The sequence below is a fragment of the Eumetopias jubatus genome, unplaced genomic scaffold, assembly GCF_037043125.1.
Source record: "Eumetopias jubatus isolate StellerSeaLion01/CBP00866 unplaced genomic scaffold, mEumJub1_p1.0 scaffold_10, whole genome shotgun sequence".
Classification (NCBI taxonomy): domain Eukaryota; kingdom Metazoa; phylum Chordata; class Mammalia; order Carnivora; family Otariidae; genus Eumetopias; species Eumetopias jubatus.
The window spans coordinates 126,943,914-126,963,837 of record NW_028274816.1 but is presented as its reverse complement, the minus strand read 5'-3'; the positions used below and the strand labels follow the sequence as shown (position 1 = coordinate 126,963,837).

Here is a 19,924-nt window from a genome sequence, read left to right as displayed (position 1 = left end):
TCAGGTCATGATCCCAGGGGCCTGGATCGAGTCCCACATGGGGCTCCCTCCTCAGTGGGGAGTCTACCTTTCTCTCTGCCCCTCCCCCCATTTGTGCTCTCTCTCTCTCACACGGTGTGCACTCCCTCTCTCTCGCAAAAATATATAAATAAAATCTTAAAAAAATAAAATCAAAAAAATTTAAAAAATAACAAAAAGAATGAGGTCGGTCTGTACATATCAATGTAGAAAAATCTCTAAAATACATCGCGAGTTAAAACCAAAAAGTAAGTTTCAGAACGAAGCATATGGTGTGAAACGATTTACTTAAAACCAAACAAACCAAAACCACAAACTGAAACTACAGATTTCTGTAAATCACAGATAAAAATCGAGAGGAATCCATATTAAATTGATCATAGTCACTACCGTCACTGCCTGTATAGGTAGCACTAGGATCTCAGGGAGAGCTAAAGGGGACTTCAGTTCCATCTGTATATATGACTTTTTTAAAAATAAAGAAAATGTATACCTCTATTACATAATTACTTACATGATTAAAAATACAGAAACTTAAGGAAAAAGGATTGTAGTAATCAGGCCTGATTAAGAAGACAGAAATGCTGTTAAGAGCCAGCCCCTTTGTCTCTTCTTTGTTCAAGAAAGGTCAGAATTCGTCAATTGTGATCATCTCTGCCTCCTCAGTATTCTCTCTGCTGCTATTTCTAATAGAAAAGACACTGAAGGGTGCCTGGGTGGCTCAGATGGTTAAGCGTCTGCCTTCGGCTCAGGTCATGATCCCAGGGTCCTGGGATCGAGTCCCGCATCGGGCTCCCTGCTCCTTGGGAGCCTGCTTCTCCCTCTGCTTCTCTCTCTTTCTCTGTCTCTCATGAATAAATAAAATCTTTAAAAAAAAAAAAAGAAAAGAAAAGACACTGAATTCACTCCCCTCTTATTCTCCTTTTGAATCTGAATCTTCCTTCTAAGCATCAGGCTTTCTTTCTATGACTCTGAATGTGGAATTCAAAGTCGACAGAGGTAGGAAGAAGAGGCTAACTCATCGTTTTGTCACATCTTAAGTTCTAGTGGCAAATGAGACTTTCCAAAAACAGCCACAGCAGTATAGCCCATCCCACATGCTCTTTTCATCAATGGGACTTTGACATTCCTCCCACTGAAGGCACAGGGGAGACTACGTTCCTTCCTCTCTAATCCTGGCTGCCTTGTGATGACGGGAGTGACACTACGTGACTTCCAAGGCCTAGTTCTCTTGGGAGGCTCATTCTTGGGACCCAGCCACCTCACCGTGAGGAAGACCAAGCAGCCCATGGAAGACAACTCAACTGAGCTCCCAGCGGACAACAAGCACCAACTTGCCAGCCATGAGAGTGAGCCATGGATCCCTCAGGCCCCTCCTGACCCACCTGAGCCAATGCTGCATGGAGCAGAGGTGAGCTGTTCCTGCCGAGGCAGGTTAAATTACATGAGTGAAACACCTGTTGTTATAAGCCTTACTAAGTGTGGTGGTGGCCTGTCACAAGGAAAGAGACAACAGGAACAGTTTCCCTCACAAATGTGGACAACCCTTAACTCACCAGCTGCCCCTCCAGTGATGCCAGGCCAGCAACTATCAGACAGAGATTGCTTTAGAAGACATGGTAAGGAGCTGGAAAGGGGTGGAGTAGACATCTATATCCCACAGAGTTACATCAGATGACATCTGAGGGTCCTTCTTACAAGAAGATTCTGCAGTGAACATACTGAGCTAAGTGCTGAAGCGCATCCTAGCGCCATCTTTTCCCAAAGGAGAAGACTGCCTTCTCCAATGACCTTTTACCTTTCAGAAAGCTGCCGGATCTGTGGAATTCCCATATACTTGTAGAAGTGCTCCAGAACATTCATCACACCTTGAAGAAGGTTAGCAACTTCTCCATACTGTCTTCGCCTGGTCATGGCTCTGCAAGGAAATAAGAAGCTGAGAATCTAGAAAAACATGAAGGACACAAGATACAGATGTGGAAAAACCCACTCTGAGCTACAAAACAGACTTCAACTCGATGTAACCATTTACTGAGCACTGAGTATATATGGGCTTGCACACTAGAGGTTAAAAAAAAAAAAAAAAAAAAGACCTAGCCAAAATCGTCAAAGTGACATTGCTCAATAAGAGAGACAGAGCCAAGTACACATCTGATACCAAGTGGGATAAACTGAGTTCTAAACAGAAACACACATTATGTGTTATGAAAGGTACAAAAGAATGTGTGGGTGATGGATTCTCGTTGGATGGGGGTAGGGAATCTGCGAAGACTATGGATTTGTGTTGGGTATTATGGGATTAGCAGACTTTTAACAGAAAACAGGGATAGGAATGTTACTGTCTGAGGATTATAGCATATGGGCAAACCAAACACATCTTCCCACGATACAACAAAGGGCATTTATATGTTAACTCAAATCTGGAGGTTTTAAGCCAATGTTAAGCAACTCTCCCAGATATGTCTACTTTCCCTATTACTAAGGTTAATGAAGTTTAAATAAAAGGATACTAATAAAAGCAACAGTTACACACACAAGGAAGGTCAAATTATTAGATCTAAATTTTTTATTAGAGTTGGGCTTTTAAATTAAATGTATAATATATGACTTCCCTTAAGAGGCATTAAAAAAAAAAGAGGCATTTAAGAAGACAGTACCAAGTTCAAACCAATGTGTTCGGGTGCTAATGCAGCCTGGTCTGATAGTCTGGTGGGAAGGAACATCTGGAGCATCCGGAGCAAGGAACAAGGAAACTGCTCTTCTAGCCTCCCACTGGCTGGCTCATATCTCTGATCACTACTCGCAGGAGGACAGACTAGGGTTTGCTGGAGCTCACAGAATGCCCGGAGAGACCAGGAAGGGTCTGACCCTGTCCTCCCAGCTTCAGATGATGCATCTAAATTTCTATGAAGATGTTCTTTCTCTGTCTACATATGAGACACTACTGAAGCTGGGGCAGGGGGAATTCTCAGCCGTGTTAGAATCTTGCTAGTAAAAGAGGCGTTTGGATTGCTTCTTGTGGTAAATAACCAGCTCTTCCTTTTAATACTACTTCTAATGTCCTCATGCATCATTCCCTACAGCTCCTCTATAAACCAAACAGGATGCTACAGTCTTTGAAAAAGTGGGTTGAAAAAAAAGTGGGATGAATGATAAATCAAGACTTTCTTTATTTCTTGCTTGCTTGCTTTCTTGCTTTCTCTCTCTCTTTTTTAAAGCCCTATTTCTATACAGAACATCCAACGTACTGCAACTAAGCCCAACACAAGCAGGAAAACCTGCCAAGGCAGGGGCTATAGGGAGAGATTATGGTCCTGAATTAAACGAGCCGTATTCTTGGAATCATCCTCCACATGCTACCTGGGTCCTTTCCACACTCACTTGCAAACTCACTTCCAACTTTCAGGTGTTTGTTACATTTTGAACACCAGAGGGCACAAAGCCAAATGGTAACTAAACACTTGAGACCAATTTGCAGAAAAGTGGGGCAGAATAGCGAGCCTTCCCTGGCTGAGGAGTAAAATACCTATGATGCCATGTTCTTTACATGGCACGTTCATTTCCTGTGGACCCCAAAGAGAAAGCTGACGCTGCTTACTCGAGGGAATCCACGCCACCTGCTAACATGTGCAGGTGGTTCAGCGTTGTGATTGAGGTGGTCAGGTGGCGTTTGGCATGATCTAGCTGCTTAATATCGCGGGTGATTTCTTTAACCTAAGTAGTGAAAAACCACAGGAGAAAAAGGAAGGTTAAGAAAGATGTAAATCCATTTGCAAGTAGCTCCACAAGAAAATAAGGCAAATGAAGCAAGGAAAAAACCCTCAGGTTAGCTCCAGGAGAAAACACATACATTCTCATCACATATAAAATCAAAATACCTTCCAATCAGTCCATTTAAATTTCATTTGGCATTTCTTCAGAAGGCTTTACCCAGGGGTACAAAATCTTCAACTGTGAGAACAAAATGAACTTTATTTTTCACCCCAAATGGAGTAATCCAAATAGCAATTTAGTATGGAGCTTACAGGGTCCAGGAGCCAAGTTTGGCACATCTCCTCTTGAACAAGGTCAGAAAAGTATGCCTTCTGATGGGGGGCTACTAGGTTCGACACAAAATGGACAGTATTAGTCAGCTAATTCTGTTGAATCGATCTTTATTCATGGAACTAGGGTTTACTGCCCGATCCCCAGCAAGGAAAGACTTGCTCTCAAATCTCAAGAAGACTAAAATAACATAACATATGCCTAACATGTACTGTCACAGAGGAGATGTGAAGTTGTCAGGAGCAAGAAGATAATGGGGGAAGTAAAATTCAGACAGTGTTGACCCAGTAGATCCAAGAGAAATAAACTCTGTACCTGGAATACAAGTATATTTCAGTCACTAGAAAAGCGCATTCAGTAATGAAGTGGGAACAATTCTCCAACTTTACTAACATTTAGGTAGAATGTTCCACTGAACTGCCTGAGTTTATGTTGACCAAGAAACTTTCTGAAGAGCAATTTGGTTTCCTGGGTTCTCTGATGCCTGGAAGGAAGAGAGTGCCCTGGACACTAGGCACAAATATTCTAGTCACTGGAAAGACCTATCTCCCATTAAAAGTGAAAAACTTGGTGGTGAGTTAAGTTCACATGATCTGATTTTTCAGAGTTTGATCACCCCGGGTGAACCCATAAAGTAAAGATTATGATCCTCACAGCTTCGTTCCACACCCACAAGCCTGCTAAGCTGACCTGGATCCTGGCAGTAAAAGTCTCTCTCACGGGGAATTCCCCATTGAGCCCACACTCCCTGTAATTCTCAGGCCATCAAAATCTTTATTTCTATTCCCTGGGGGTGGGGGTAGGGGGGTGGGAATAGGTTAAGAACTTCTTCATGGAGTAACTGAGCTTAGGGAAAAACAAGAACAGGTGTGGTGCAGTGAACTAGTACAGGAGTTTGGTCCTAGAATCTGATAACCCACTTCCAACACTGAAATCATCACCCTCTTCTCTACAGAAAAATCCCTGCACCTCTTCTGAGCTTCCTTAGCTCCAGCGCTAACATCAGGAGCCTAAACTATTGCATGAAAAGTCACAGCCATCTGTGACTCTACTCATTCCTACATTATTAGTTAGCCACTAAATCCTGAATGTTCTTCCTGTGCCTCATCACAAAAACTGTCCCTTTCTTCTCATCCTTCAGGCCCTCCCTGGAGCTCTGCACCAGAAGTGACTGGTCTCTCCATTCCCAGTACCTCCCATCCCCCCATCACATATCCTGTGCTTCCCTAGACAAATCGAGCTCAGGCAAAGGATTCTCAGGTCAAAGTCACAGAGATCATTATACAAATAGGATACCCGTAGTTAATGTACCTTAACTGTTAGCCAGGGACAGCCAAAAAAACGACAGAACATGACATGGCAGGTTTTGGAGTTAGGCAGCTCTAGGGTTGAATCTCAGCTCTTCCACTCACCAACTCTGTCCTAGAATTGGGAACTCCTTGGCCTCACTGAGGCTCAGTTTCCTCATCTGTAAGATGAGTCATCATAGAGGCACCTCGGTGGCTCAGTCAGTTAAAGCACCTGCCTTCGGCTCAGGTCGTGATCCCAGGGTCCTGTGATCGAGCCCTGCATTGGCCTCCCTGCTCAGCGGGGAGACTGTTTCTCCCTCTCCCTCTGCCCCTCCCGCCCTGCTCATGGTCTTTCTCTCAAATAAATAAATCTTTTTTAAATGACTTTATTTATTTGAGAGAAAGAGAGAAAGCATGAGCAGGGGGAGGGGGAGGGAGAAGCAGGTGTGAGAGCTAAATTAGATTACTTATATAAAAGGATATCTATGGCACAGTATTTGGCACATTGGAGGAGCACAACAATTATCAGTTCTCTCTTCAGTCCTACCTCTTCTTCCCTTTAGCAAAGCGCTAGCCAGGAGAGCAAACTGCTTTAAAATAAAACATCTCCTAACTTTCATGATTCGACGGCCTATGGATGGTGCTGAGGCAGTGCATCCTTGGGGAAAGAACCACAAATCCAAATCCCTCTCTGATGACATACAGCCTCCTCTCAAAGACTATTTAATTCTGTGACAAAGCACAGATATTAGTATTTTTCTTCTGATGAAAGGGTTCTGTTCCTCTGACCCCTCATTTGGCAGTGAAGGCCCATAACGCTGCCTGCTTGGAAAGAAGAACAGGAAGCGCTAACGGTAAGGACAGCGACGACCGATTCTGACTCAGGGGCTGTGGCTGTCACACACGATCTCATTTAGTCCCCACAATTCTATGATGTACCCAGACTATTATCTCCATTCTACAGTGATGAAACCAAGGCACAGATGGGTTCAATAACTTGCCACAGTTAGTAAGTAGAGGGGCTGGATCCCAACGCAGGCAGCCTGCCTGCAGAGGTCATGCTCTCCACTATTCAGTCAAGCTGCCCGTCCCCCTCCACTCCATATCCTTCCCTATTGTGCCAAATGGCCACTGAAGAGAGCTGCAGCATACACAGAAACGTGACATCAGCTCTGTTCCTGTAGTGAATCAGAAGAGGATATAGGGCGAGAAGACGGTAAGGATTTGGGAGTTTTCGTAACCAAAAGTAGGGGGGAAAATGACATTAGTAATGACTTCAGTCACAAGCCTAGTACTATGCTCAGTGCCCCTCATACATTTAATTCTTCAACAATCCTTTAAGGCAGGTGTGATTGTTCTTATCTTACAGTTGAAGAAACTGGAATTCAGAGACAATTCAGAGACATGACATTACGTGGTCAGAATGTGAACACAGGAGCTAACGTTTTATAGTGAATCCCCCCTCCCCCCATGGAGTAGGAGTGGGGAAGGCTGGATTCTTGGTGAGCAGGGAGGCCTCCTGAGTACATCACCAGGGAACACAAATCTGTCAAGGGGGAACTTAATCAAAACCATAAGCACGTATCGTGGCAGGAGACGTCCTCCCTCCCAGATCCTGTACCAGTTTTCACGCTATACCAAGTTACATATCATATATCTTAACTGAGAAATACATGATATATACAAATGCCAGAGAAAGGAATCCAAAATGACTAGAAAACTATTTTTGGGAAAGAAGAAGGAAACTTTTCCTATTTAAAAACAGGGCTGCAAATGTAGGGCAGCAGGGATGGTGAGTCACGGCATGTCTAGCAGCTCCTCTTGAATCGATCTGGAATGTTCTCAACAGGGCTTGCTTTAGAGATGTGGGTGCTGTGGTTGGCAGCGAGTGGGAGAAAAAGCCCAGTAATTAGTATGACTGGACAAGAACCTAACTTCCTCTTCAAGTGCAAAAAAGTTAGGAAGAAACCTAAACTCACCATTTGCTCTGATTTTTCTGCTTTGTCTTTGATATCTTTGATTTTGCCAAAGAGTTGCTGAATAGCTTTCTGGGCCTCTTCAAGTGCCTAGAATAAGAGAAAGACATGACAAACAAGCAACACAAGACAGCACCAGTCACTACACTATAATTGAGTCTAGTTTCGGAAGTAAACTACCATAAAGCTCTCTTGATTCATTGTACTTATGTAGACAATTTTACTGCGCCAAAGTAGACGACAGACTCTAGGATTTGGATACAGGCAAATAAACAGGATTCTTGCCAACCTGAATCATAAAGTTTTAATTTAAAAACGATCTCCCTCCATCTCCGGGATTACATGTTTTAAAAAAAATTTTCATTTTATTATTTATTAAATTCAATTAATTAACATATAGTGTATTATTAGTTTCAGATGTACAGTTCAGTGATTCATCAGTTGCATATAACACCCAGTGCTCATTACATCACGTGCCCTCCTTAATGCCCATCACCCAGTGACGCCCATCTCCCCACCTCCCGCCCCTCCAGCAACCCTCAGTTTATTTCTTATAGTTAAGAGTGTCTTATGGTTTGTCTCCCTCTCTGATTTCATCTTATTTTATTCTTCCCTCCCTTAGAGATTACTACATGTTACTGATAACATATAAACAAGACATGCACATTTGTGCCTTTTTGTTTGTATGTACATGCACACATCCATAATAACCGTCAAAACTTGTAGAGAGACACAGATGGCTATAAGTTGGGAGAAACTCTGAATTTAGAAAGTTCTAGAAGGGTGTACTTTCAACAAAATGAACTGTACATGGGGATTCCAGGACTGTCGCAAACCTTAAAGACATTTCTAGTACCCCGTTTGGAAACCTAGGACATGAAGTTAGAAAGGGACACTTAAAGCTAACAGTGAGCCAAATGTTTCTACTGAAAAACCTAGAAGATGGATGCCACACAAGAAAAGTATGATAAGCCACGATCGCTTCTGTGAGTAGGAGAAGCGATATTTTGGGACCTGTCAGGGTGCTAAAACCACACATGTGCAAGACATATGTACTTAGAAAAGATGCAGCAGCCAGAAGAAGAACTCATTCTGCATTTCATCAAACACACTTTATTGATGTTGGATTGAAGAGTGGTTTGTCCTACCCGGGCCTCACAAGCCCTCTCTGAAGGCAATGATAAGGCCAGTGTAAGCCTAGAGCTGTGTGTGGCCCTCTCAGCCTGCACAGGGAAACAGCCAGCCTCCCTGAGAGCTTCCCACAGAGGGAAGAGGAAAGCAGAGCCGAGACGAAGGGAGAAGGACAGAAGCCCTGACAGAATGATTTGGACTTCTGTGTTCAGCTATACCCAATGAAAATGCCTCTAGATCCTGAACTCAACTCATACGTCTTTTGTACTTTAAAAACATCCCCAAAAAGCAAACTCGGGCTAGCTTCCTCTGCAGCAAATTCCTTCCTTGCTGGAGGCAGGGCTTGTGTCTTCCTTTCCTTCATAGGTTTCCCGGGCTGTCCACTTCTTCTGATACTGGGAATCCTTGCTGCTTTTGGAGTTCCTTGCCCTGTGTGTGGCTCAATCGCAAACAGGAGTTTCACACGCTGAGCTGTTGCACGTGATTGTGTTACGGCCTCTAAAATGCATGTCCAGGGGCGCCTGGGTGGTTCAGTCATTAAGCGTCTGCCTTCGGCTCAGGTCATGATCCCAGAGTCCTGGGATCGAGCCCCGCATCGGGCTCCCTGCTCCACAGGAAGTCTGCTTCTCCCTCTCCCACTCTCCCTGCTTATGTTCCCCCTCTCGCTGGGTCTCTCTGTCAAAATAAATAAATTAGATCTCTAAAATAAATAAATAAAATAAAATAAAATAAAATGCATGTCCAGAAGGTCCTCTGAGAAGCCATTCCTTGAGCCCATTGTGGCCAAGTCTGAGGGTACACTATTCCGGGTGCGGCTTGCACCCCCTCCTTGGGCAGGCCAGGTCAGTGTGTGTTTTCTCTGCTGGATCGCTTCATTTGTATCTACAAAGGTTTGTGAGCAAAGGAGCTTTTATACTTGTGATTTCTGCCACCTGGGCACAGGATTTTAATCACCAGAAAGTCTGGTCTTTGAACAACAGCTGGCATTGCTATCAGATCCAAAAATTCCTAACTTGGGAAATGTTACCGAAAAAGCAGGAAACGATCGAAAGACAAGATGGAATGGAAATGGGTCGCAATGAGCAGCTCCTCTCAATCCCATTCTGCCCCAAGAGGATGCCTCACTCGGCAACCTTCCCTCCTGGTTTCTTGCCATCCTGCTCTCTCATTGTAGGATTCAGCCCCCCGAATCAGCTGTGGTGGTGTGAGGAAGCCCTGTATTTTCCAGCCAGCAGGCAGCAGTGAGGCCCGCCTCTGCTGTCTCACTCTGTGTGCACGCTCTCTGGGTATCCGCTCCCTCATTTGCAAAGTGATGATGATGGCACCTACTTCCATCGTTCTGGGGAAGATTCAATGACATGACAGGTGTAAAAAACTGCACAAGTATTAGGTTTATTTCCAGGGTTGAGGACCATCCAAGCAAACGCATGCCTGCATCTCTGCATAGACACACAGAGACATGCATATATAATGTCCCCTTTACCATACCTTTCCCTCTCAGCATGACCACGAGGCCTGCCCACTCTCTGATGCTTCCTACCCTAAACCACTCCCTGAGTGAACCCTCGTCCACTCATTCCACCTCCCTGTCTCCCCAAGAATTCTCTTCTTCATTTCTAATATTCACCTCCTCAAAACCAGCATACAAGCTAGATTCTCTTGAGCGCTGCTTACTACCATCCCACCCAACTTCAGATTTCCTAAGATTATGACAAACCAAGTTCCAACAAAATCTTTGAAAAGGATAAGAAGGAATAAAATATCAAATGTCCATTTACAACCAAAGGAGTGAAATTTCCAAATAAAACGTTCAACACAGCTACTGACAGTGTGCAAACCTTTGTTGTCTCCCATGGCCTAGTTCAAATGCCACTTCTTCCCCTTCCTTCCCAATACCCTCTCCTATAAACACGCGGCACACAGTGGAATTAATTCATTCATCATCTGGGTGCCTCTGATCCTTTATGCATACTTAACATTTATAATAATTTTTTTGTGAATGTGTCTTTTGGTTGGACCATGACATTCCTAAAAGGCACGGACCATATCTCATTCATTGTGATTTACTGGCACCGAAGGCAGCGCCTAGAATAATACAGTAGGTGCTCAATACATGTTTATTAAGTTGAATTTTAAAATCAATCACAGTACACACACACCCGCTCCATCTTTACTCTCAGGATAGTCAGGCAACAAACACATTAGCCACAGTAGTTATGGCTGTGCCAGCATTTCAACTGAAGGCCTTCTTTCAAGCAACATAATTCAGTTTTGCAATCCTCCCATACTGAAAAATATACCGGGTTAATTAACCTAAGAAATGAGACAGGAAAATGTTTTAACTTGCCATGCTATCAAATTTTGTAAAACTGTAGCTAGAATAGTAAATTACTCATACACACACACACACATATACTTCACAAATATGTGTATATATGTATATATAAAATTGCATCTACCTCAGAACCCTCCATATATTCCTCTCCTTTCCATTTAAGAAAGGCATTTTTCTTTTTTTTTAAGATTTTATTTATTTGACAGAGGGAGAGAGAGCCAGAGAGGGAACACAAGCAGGGGGAGTGGGAGAGAGAGAAGCAGGCTCCCCGCTGAGCAGGGAGCCTGATGTGGGGCTCGATCCCAGGACCCTGGGATCCAGACCTAAGCTGAAGGCAGATGCCTAACGACTGAACCACGCAGGCGCCCCAAGAAAGGCATTTTTCTATGATTGTCTTTGAATAAACTATATTTTTAGATTATTTCAGATATCTGTTAATACTAGATTACAATTTTTCCTTCTGAAATAATTGCTAAATCATTGTCTTTTGGCCATGCTGCTCAGGAACTAAAACAAATTTTAATATCCACTTTACTCAATCAACAAACACCATACTAGAGATGCAGGGATAAAAAATGTAATTCCTGCTCTCAAGGAGTTTATCCCTAATAAGGCAAATAGAATAATAAACAGTAAAAACATTGAGACATGATAATGATATGTTCAGAATGTTGTGGGAGCCCAGAGAGCCCACTGCCAACACTGGCTTCGTTTGTTCGTTTGGTAGGAAGAGAGAAAGAGAAGGAAGGAAAGCCCACAAATTCATCCTAAAGAAGATCACAACTTTACACGCTACCATTTAGGCCAGAATGTTTTGCAATAATAGCAGTACGAGTAGTGAGTACCTTAAAAATGCTATTTTTCAAATCTATATTCTATCACAAATTCTCACTTTCCAGCCGCGCAGACCCTCGCTGTCTTCACTGTCACTGACTGAAGACAACCTGTATCTGAATTGTTACTCTGAATTCCTGTGGCAGTTATAGTCCCAACTGCATTAGTCAGCATTTCATTAATTCATTTCTTCTATCATTCAACAAATATTTATTTATTTTTAAAAGATTTTTTTAAAAGATTTTATTTATTTGACAGAGAGATAGAGAGAGTACAAGTAGGCAGAGAGGCAGGCAGAGGGAGAGGGAGAAGCAGGCTCCCTGCTGAGCAGGGAGCCCGATGCGGAGCTCAATCCCAGGACCCTTAGATCATGACCTGAACCGAACGCAGCCGCTTAACCGATTGAGCCACCCAGGTTCCCCTTAAAAGATTCTATTTGAGAGAGAGAGAGCACAAGCAGGGGGAGGAGCAGAGGGAGAGGGAGAAGCAGAATCCCCGTTGCGCAAGGAGCCGATGTAGGGCTCGATCCCAGGACTCTGGGACCATGACCTGAGCCAAAGGCAGATGCTGAACCGCCTCAGCCACCCAGGTGCCCCATCAATAAATATTTATTGAACATCTTCCATGTACCAGATATTCCTCTAAGCACTGAAAACCCAATGGCAGATGAGACAGACATGGTCCTTCTCCCTGTCCTCAAGGAACTTACTTCGAGAAGTGGCAGGTGGGGAGAGATACTGGAAAGACAACTAACTAAAGAAAGAAAGTAGAAAATTTCAGAGAGGGACAGATGTGTTGGAGGAATTAAGCAGGGTGGTGGGAGAAAGGGAGATGGTGGTCATAGAAGAAAGAACATATGAACTGGGACCTGCAGGATGAGGAAGAGTCAGGATTTTTAGATCTGGAGTAAGAGAATTCCAAGTAGAGAGAATAGCAAATAAAAGATCCTGATGCAGAAAAAGACCTCGGTGTTTTGAAGGACCAAAAGTAAGGCAGTGGATGGCAGGTTATTGGAGTGGGAAGTGCTAATAATTTGGAGAAGCAGGCAGGCGCTGGAGCCTGGGGGGGCCTCAAAGGCCTGGTGAAATCACGGGGTTTTGTTCAAAGTGCAAAGGGAAGCCACTGAAGGATTTTAAACAAGGGACTGGCAAATGGTTTGCATGTGTAAAAGACTGCCCTGGTGGCTATGCGGCGGGGGCCATACAGACTCAGGAATGAAAGAACAGACTGCTGGGAAGGGCTGCAGTGCTCTAGGTGAGAAACAGGGCAGTTCTAGAGCAGGCTGCCAGTGGTGCTGGGAAGAAGTGGAGTGACTGGGATTTCTAGAAAGATCTGAAGTCCCTGCGGGACTCCTTGAGGACTAGATGAGGATAATGAGGGAAAGGAAAGAATCAAGGATTACTCCTCTGGGTGTGAGCGCAGCATGTAGTCTGCCCGTCCCCCCCCCCCCCCTTTGCTCCTACCACCTGCCTGTGCACGTGCGCTTTCTCTCAAATAAATAAATAAAATCTTTTTAAAAAATGTATGTAAATTAGGATAGAGAATGCCACTGAATTTGACAACAGGGACGTTGCTGACGACCTTGACAAGAGCAGGTGCAGTGGAGTGAGGGGATGGAAGTGGAGACGAGTACAGAGCAGGGGCCAGAATACAAAATATTTACTATCGGCTCTTAGCAGGAAAGGTCTGTTGACCCCTGGGGTAGATTATTGTTTCAAAAAGTGTTTGCTAGGAGAAGACAAGAAAAACGGGGCAACAAATGGAATGGAGGGAAGACATTTTGAAGATGAGCGATGCCTCCACGGGCCAAGTGTGGGAATGATTCAACAGAAGAGAAGTTGATTCGGGAGGTTGGGGGGAGGTGGTAATGGGACAATCAGAGACTAACTTTTTTACAATGTTCTTAGATTATTTAGTGTATAAGTATTAGCTCTTGGGGCGCCTGGGTGGCTCTGTCGGTTGGGCGTCCAACTCTTGGTTTTGGCTCAGGTCATGATCTCACGGTCGTGGGACTGAGCCCCGAGTCAGGCTCTGCACTGAGCTGAGTGTGGAGCCTGCTTGGGATTCTCTCTCTCTTTTCCCTCTGCCCCTTCCTCCCCACTCACGTGCTCTCTCTCTCTCTCTCTCTCTCTCAAATATATTAGCTCTCAAACAGGGCTGTAAATGTCCTTTAGAGTGTAGACCAAGGACACGGCTGGCATTCTTATATCCCCTATAGGTTCAGGCAATCACCCATGATGGTTGCCAGACGGACAGGTCCAGTTTATGATTACTGTCTCGGTATCATCATTAATAGCTCCTTCTCACTCTGAAAAGTGACTCGGGTGATTGATCATCTATATGGTCACATCACCTACAGAGTCTAACCAAAGCTAAAGCACAGCTGGAACTTGACAAAAACTTGCCAACTGACTAAAACTGTCACGGGACACTTCTCAGAAGAGCAGCCGTGCTGAGACTGCTACTCTGAGCAAGGGGTGCTGACTGACACCCCTGCCTTTCCCTAACCTCAGACACACCTACCAGCAGTGGTTCAAAAACACAGTGCCACGCTTTCTGTAACTGTTATCTATTTGGCAAATATGGAGTCTCATGCCCATGATGCTGCAAGGGGTCAATAAATTCTAAACCCTTCGGAGTCTTCTAAAAGATGGCAGGTCATGGTATAAAAAAGCACTACCTGAAAGGCAACCGCCCACCAGAAAGGACTAACTTTTGGGGGCACAGCTTGCACAGGATTCTGTGATATTATTGATCATGTCATGCACAGTGATGCTCTAATGGGATTATAAGAACCATCTTCTAGCCAAGCACCCTAAGACACATGACATTCAGTTCAGAAAGGCAAAAAGGACCAAGTTCTACATTTAGATATAAGGTCTGAAGACGTGTGCACGATCCCTACTCAGAGAGTTTCTACCCGAAGTTGTTCTTCTCAATATGGCATCCTACCAGAACCGTCTCTGCTGAAGGTACCACATTTTTCTTCCAGCAAACAAATAAGACTCACACAATCTTACATTTCAGTCTTAAAGAAAGATAAACTGTTTGCCAGATTTTTTTTTTCCCCCGACTGGAATACTTTTGCTTGTTGTAACAATGTACGAAGTTGAGGAAATTTAATACGATTCATTTTCCAGAGTCAACAGGGTTCTTCTGAAGCTCATCCCATTAAGCAGAGCCATTCTCAACACACACCCTAATGTTTGATATCTAATCTCTCATAATCAATCACACAGGAAGAAGAGTGCTTTGACATTTGGAAGAATCATTAAAGACTTACAAAAGGTGAAGATTTTATTTTTAGGTAATACTAAAATACTTTTACTACCTGGCTAATCAGAAAATGTGCTGAAAGAAAGATTCTGGCACTGTCACTAGATACTCTTTAAAATAAAATGTGGCTACTTTCCCATTCCAAGCTGTATGTGGATTAAAAACAGAACTAATCACCCAAAAAATGTCTGTTTTCAGTCTACCCTTACCGGAATTTCTAAACTGAGCACAGGAGCGTGGCTACAGCCTGCATTCGAGGGTGTTATTAAGCAGCAGTTACTACAGCGGTCCTCTTTAGAGACTCTAATTCTACCACGGGGAGAGGCAAAGCATCCCACTGAGCTAGCTTAGAAGACTGAGCAGAACCAGTTAGGCTATCTCTGTATTTTTGTGCATCATTAACTGTAACCATTACTCTTCATTTTCCTTGCCTCCCGAAGTAGACCCTGATCAGACTACCGAAGCCATGTTAGGTCATGTGCACAGAAGATAAGCAGCATGGAACCTGGCACCACAGACTCCACTGCTTTTTTCTTTCATCTTTTACATTTTTTTTTCCAGAACTGTCGTTTGCCACTTGTGTAGACAGAGGAGATCTGAGCCAATGGAAATGCCTTGAGAAATTAATATCCCCTTTGGCTCGTAGATGCATGTAATTTTGTAGTTGCTCTATTAGAGAATTGTATCGCTTTTATCCTGAGTCCACAGGCAGCCTCTAAGAGATCTGAAACTGAGATCCCATTTGTCACCACTGCAGGAAGGAGGAAAAGGTTAATCATTTTCAGAAGAACTGGTATGGCTTTATGTTCCTTGAAAAAATACGGTGCTAATATTCAAGATTTCTGGGAAGAAAGCTGTATTTTCCCACTATTCTGCTATCATTCCTGTGGCCCAACTTTACATTTGTCTGCCAGTTCCTTTCCTATTGTTTGGAAAAGCAATGCATCATATTAGTAAAAAGCAAGGGTTTTTGAACCAGCAGACTGGGATTTGAGTGTCGGCCTTGCCACTTACTGTGATCTCTATCAAGCCACTTTCCTTCTAGGAGGCACAAGCTCACCATTTCTAGAACAGGAGCTCCTACCTCAAAGACATTTGGTTAGGAAGGAACACAGGGCTTATTTGTGAACACCTTTGGAACTGCTTACCCAGTTCCTTCCTTCTGGGAATCTTCCTCTCATCGTGTTCTTACAGAGAGTGTGCTGTCTCAGAAGCAGGCCTGGTTCAAGGTGGGCCAAATAGTTTTCTTGTGACTTTCTAGAATAAATTGGCAAAGAGTGTTCACCTCTCTCTGGTGGGAGCCCCAAGATAAGAAGCTAAGTTAGAGAGCAGCAAGGTTCCCCAGTAAGGGAAGGAGGCTGGTCTCCAGGTACGGATGATGAAGCCAACACATGCACAGAGACAGACACAGAAAAATTCTGAGTATTCCAATCCCGGGCTTGAATTGTTTGACAAGCTCAGTTGAGACACTACTCTTCCACGGTCTGACTTCAACTTCTTCAAAACAAGACACAAGTGCCTTTCAAATAGTCCTCCTTTTGGCCTAAGCCCACTTGAACTGGGATTTTGTCTTCCGCACCTGAGAGTCCTGACAGAGGCCTCAGCACATAAAAGGGGCTCACTAAATGGCCATTATTAATATTATTCCCAGATCTCCCAGATGCAGTATGATATTTCAAATGTGACTATCCCTTCAATAGCCAAAATTGTCGACCCATCCTTTAGAGTTTGCAAGAAAGCTGGTTAAGTTCAACACCTGCAGGCATATGCAGAAGAATGGCTCATGGATCAGGGAAACTTTTGAACTATGTACCTTTGAACTATGTTGAAAATGAGACATTCTCCAGGAAAAAAAAAGTTTCAATCTTTTGTTCACTTCCTCAATAAAAAGTAAGCCTATTATATGTACTATGCTAGATACTGAGAAGAAAAGAGCACTAGATGGGGACCCGTCTCTAAAGAGCTTTTAAACATGTAAGAAATAGAAATAACTGTAAGATAATGACACAAAGAGGGTATGAGTAAAGAATGCCAGAATCATTTGGAAAGCAAGGAACATCTACCGGAGGTAGACAGCCGGGGATAAGTAGCCTTTATTTATGGAATGTCCCTTGTTTTGATACTGCCTGCTACCCTTGGCATCGCCAAGAGCCGTTGCTATGGAAACAGGGCATCCGCAGCTGGAGGAGAGGTGCTTGAAGAAGCCACAGCAATAATAACAATGCAGCCCAGTCCCGACAACGGCGCCAAACAGTGGCAGAGGCTACAGGAGTCTCATGGCTATGGATGGCTGCAGGTGCACAGTTTCCTGTATCCTAGAACATACCAGGTACCTTCCAGGTCTGGCAGAAATTGTCAAATGGCAGATGGACACCCATGAGATGAGATGAGAATCACCAGTATTAACACTAACTCCTCCACTGCCCATTCAGAAACCTTAAGTATAAAGGGGTTTTGTTTAAAGCACAGATTTCTTTCCAAGTTTGTGAACCAAAAGAATGTAAAAGGCAAAAGGAGTAACTCTCACCTTATTTGTTAAAATGCTCCGTTCCACCTAAGTCACTTTTATTTATGATTTCTGCAAACCACATCCACTGAAAACATGAACCAAAGAGTTCATTTTTATTGTTTTTAGGAGACAAGCCAGAAGTTAAAATCACAAGATGAGAATGGGATACAAATTGAGCGGTGCCCAAACAAGACTAAATATTGACATTTTAAAGTTCTGCTTATATCTGTTATCACTGTAACTTAAAATACGTTAGCCTTGAAATAGCTGGGAGTGGCGAATGCATTTGAGCACAGCTCCCTCTGCAGAAATGTAACCCTGGGGGATGAGCACATTGAAAGCAACAACCCCAAATGGCAACGAGAAGGAAGTGTTTAAACAAATGTCTCAGCCAAATAAAAGGTACAGAAATTCAATATTTTTGGAGATGGGACACGCTTCAAGGAACCATTTGTCCAAGTTTAACAAAGGACTGCTTCCCACAAACAGCTCGGACTTCCTGGTTGCCAAGTTAAATTTGAATCCCCCATATTTTACTGCTACTCCTTATTTTAGTCACTTAGAAACTTTCACCTAGATCATGAGTCTTCACAAAGAAGAAAACAACCTTTTGTGCTGACATCTGGATGGTCCTTCAGCTGATTTCTGGAGATACCTTCTGTACCAAATGCCCTTTAGGCCACAGGCTCCCCCCCCCCACCCCTTGGGGCTTCATCTGAATGATCTTCTCTTCCTATTTCACTGAACTCTCTCCAATACCCCAGGCGTACACAGGCGACACAGCTCTCTCTGTTTATCCTTGAGCTCTTTTTTCAGCCTAGTTTCCTCATCATGCTGAGACGGACCCCGAGGGTTAACCAGGCCAAGTCACTGTCCTTGCTAGGATTCCTTAGTGAACAACTTAACCATTCAGGCTCTGAAGGAGGAAAAAGGTGGCTCCCAAATCTGCTTTTAAACTATGTCACTGTTTCAAAAGAGAATTTGGGATGGACAAGCACACAGCCTCCTGGGAATCAGAAAATCTGGATCTGTAATTCACTGAGTGTGATTTGGGGCAAGTCACGGAACCCATCTGAGCCTGTTTCTTCATCTGAAAAATGGGGGAGAATAACACCTATATGGCTGATTCACACCTTTGTGAAGATCAAGTAATATGCGCAACAATATTTTGTAGAAGATAAACATATTTATGTTGTAGTAAAACATCAACATTATAGATACAGACAAATGACTCCAAACTTACCTTCTGTCAAAGCAACTCACATGTCTGCTTACAGTGAATCAATCGAGAAAGACTTTATTAGTCTTATGACAGTTCATTCTTAATTCTAGAGATGAGGGGTAACTACAGGGCTGACAAATGTATTGGAACCTGGGGTGCCTGGTGGCTCAGTCGGTTAAGCCTCTGCCTTCAGCTCAGGTCATGATTTCAGGGTCCTGGGCTCAAGGCCCACATCAGGCTCCCTGCTCAATGGGGAGTCTGCTTCTCCCTCTCCCTCTGCCCTTTCCCCTACTTGTTCTCTCTCTCCCGCCGCCAAATAAATAAGTAAAATCTTTAAAAAAAAATGTATTGGAACCTGACCACAAGATGCTATTCCAGTCACCAGAAATCTCCAAAGATCAGAATCTTCAAGTACTCAATGAAAAAAAAAGTGTTGCACTTGGCCTACCATAAATGGTATCACCGTATGGGTTGGCTATCTGTCCCTACTGTTCTTATGAGACTGAGAACAAGAACAGTTCAGAAGTATGACAAAGAGACAAAGGTGAGTAATTAGGTCTGAGATGGGGTAAAGACCCCTTAGAGTTCACCTCTTCTTCTGCTTTATAAAAGGCAGTATTTAGATGATCAAATTTACTGGTCAGTAAGTACAACTCCAGAAGAAGTGTCCCCCTTCTGGTTGGAGGCCATAATGAGAGTAGCACTAATATGGTTTGCCTAACATCCATATTCTAGGTTATCACATACAACACCTAGAGATGAACACAGCGTCTGTTCAGAGTTTACAGTACAACATGGAAACAAGAGTCAGAAATCCTGGCATGTGATCCAATACTATATGAAGGATGGTAAGTTTCTTACATGTTTTAGAGCTTTAATCTAGATGACTGTAGAGCACCAAACCAAGCAGACTAAAAAAAGCATTATCTTTAGTTTTACAAAATTCATCTCCTTCTAGAGGAGACCTCAGAGACCAAATTACAGGAAAGGAAATTTTATAGCTGTATTACAGACTCACCGGGATTTATAAATGGAAAGGATGACAGAGAAACCACACCACTGAACTCATTCTGTTCTAAATTCTGTATTTCCATGGACAAAAAAAGGAAGAGGAAAAAGGAGGTCAGGTTCTTACATGAAGACAGAATTTCAAATTTCCATCCATTGTTTAAATGTGTCTGAATGACTTACTATGTTAAGGACCTGGAACCCAGAAAGCTTTGCCCTGTCAGCAATTTTTCTAATGTGCAACCTCAAACTAAGGTGGAATTTTCCTTCCAAAATCACTAA

General features: G+C 43.4%; 1 protein-coding gene across 2 annotated transcripts in view; it reads right to left on the bottom strand.

Annotated features, from left to right (window-relative positions):
* The window catches only part of VPS53 (VPS53 subunit of GARP complex), a 139,422-nt gene that overhangs the window by 96,247 nt on the left and 23,251 nt on the right, over positions 1-19,924 (bottom strand). For both annotated transcript variants that reach the window (XM_028109024.2, XM_028109025.2), the window contains 3 exons: positions 7,331-7,417; positions 3,617-3,732; positions 1,817-1,936 (listed from right to left, as the gene is read on the bottom strand). In XM_028109024.2, coding sequence (XP_027964825.1) covers positions 1,817-1,936; positions 3,617-3,732; positions 7,331-7,417 — 323 coding nt within the window. The remainder of the gene's footprint in view (positions 1-1,816; positions 1,937-3,616; positions 3,733-7,330; positions 7,418-19,924) is intronic.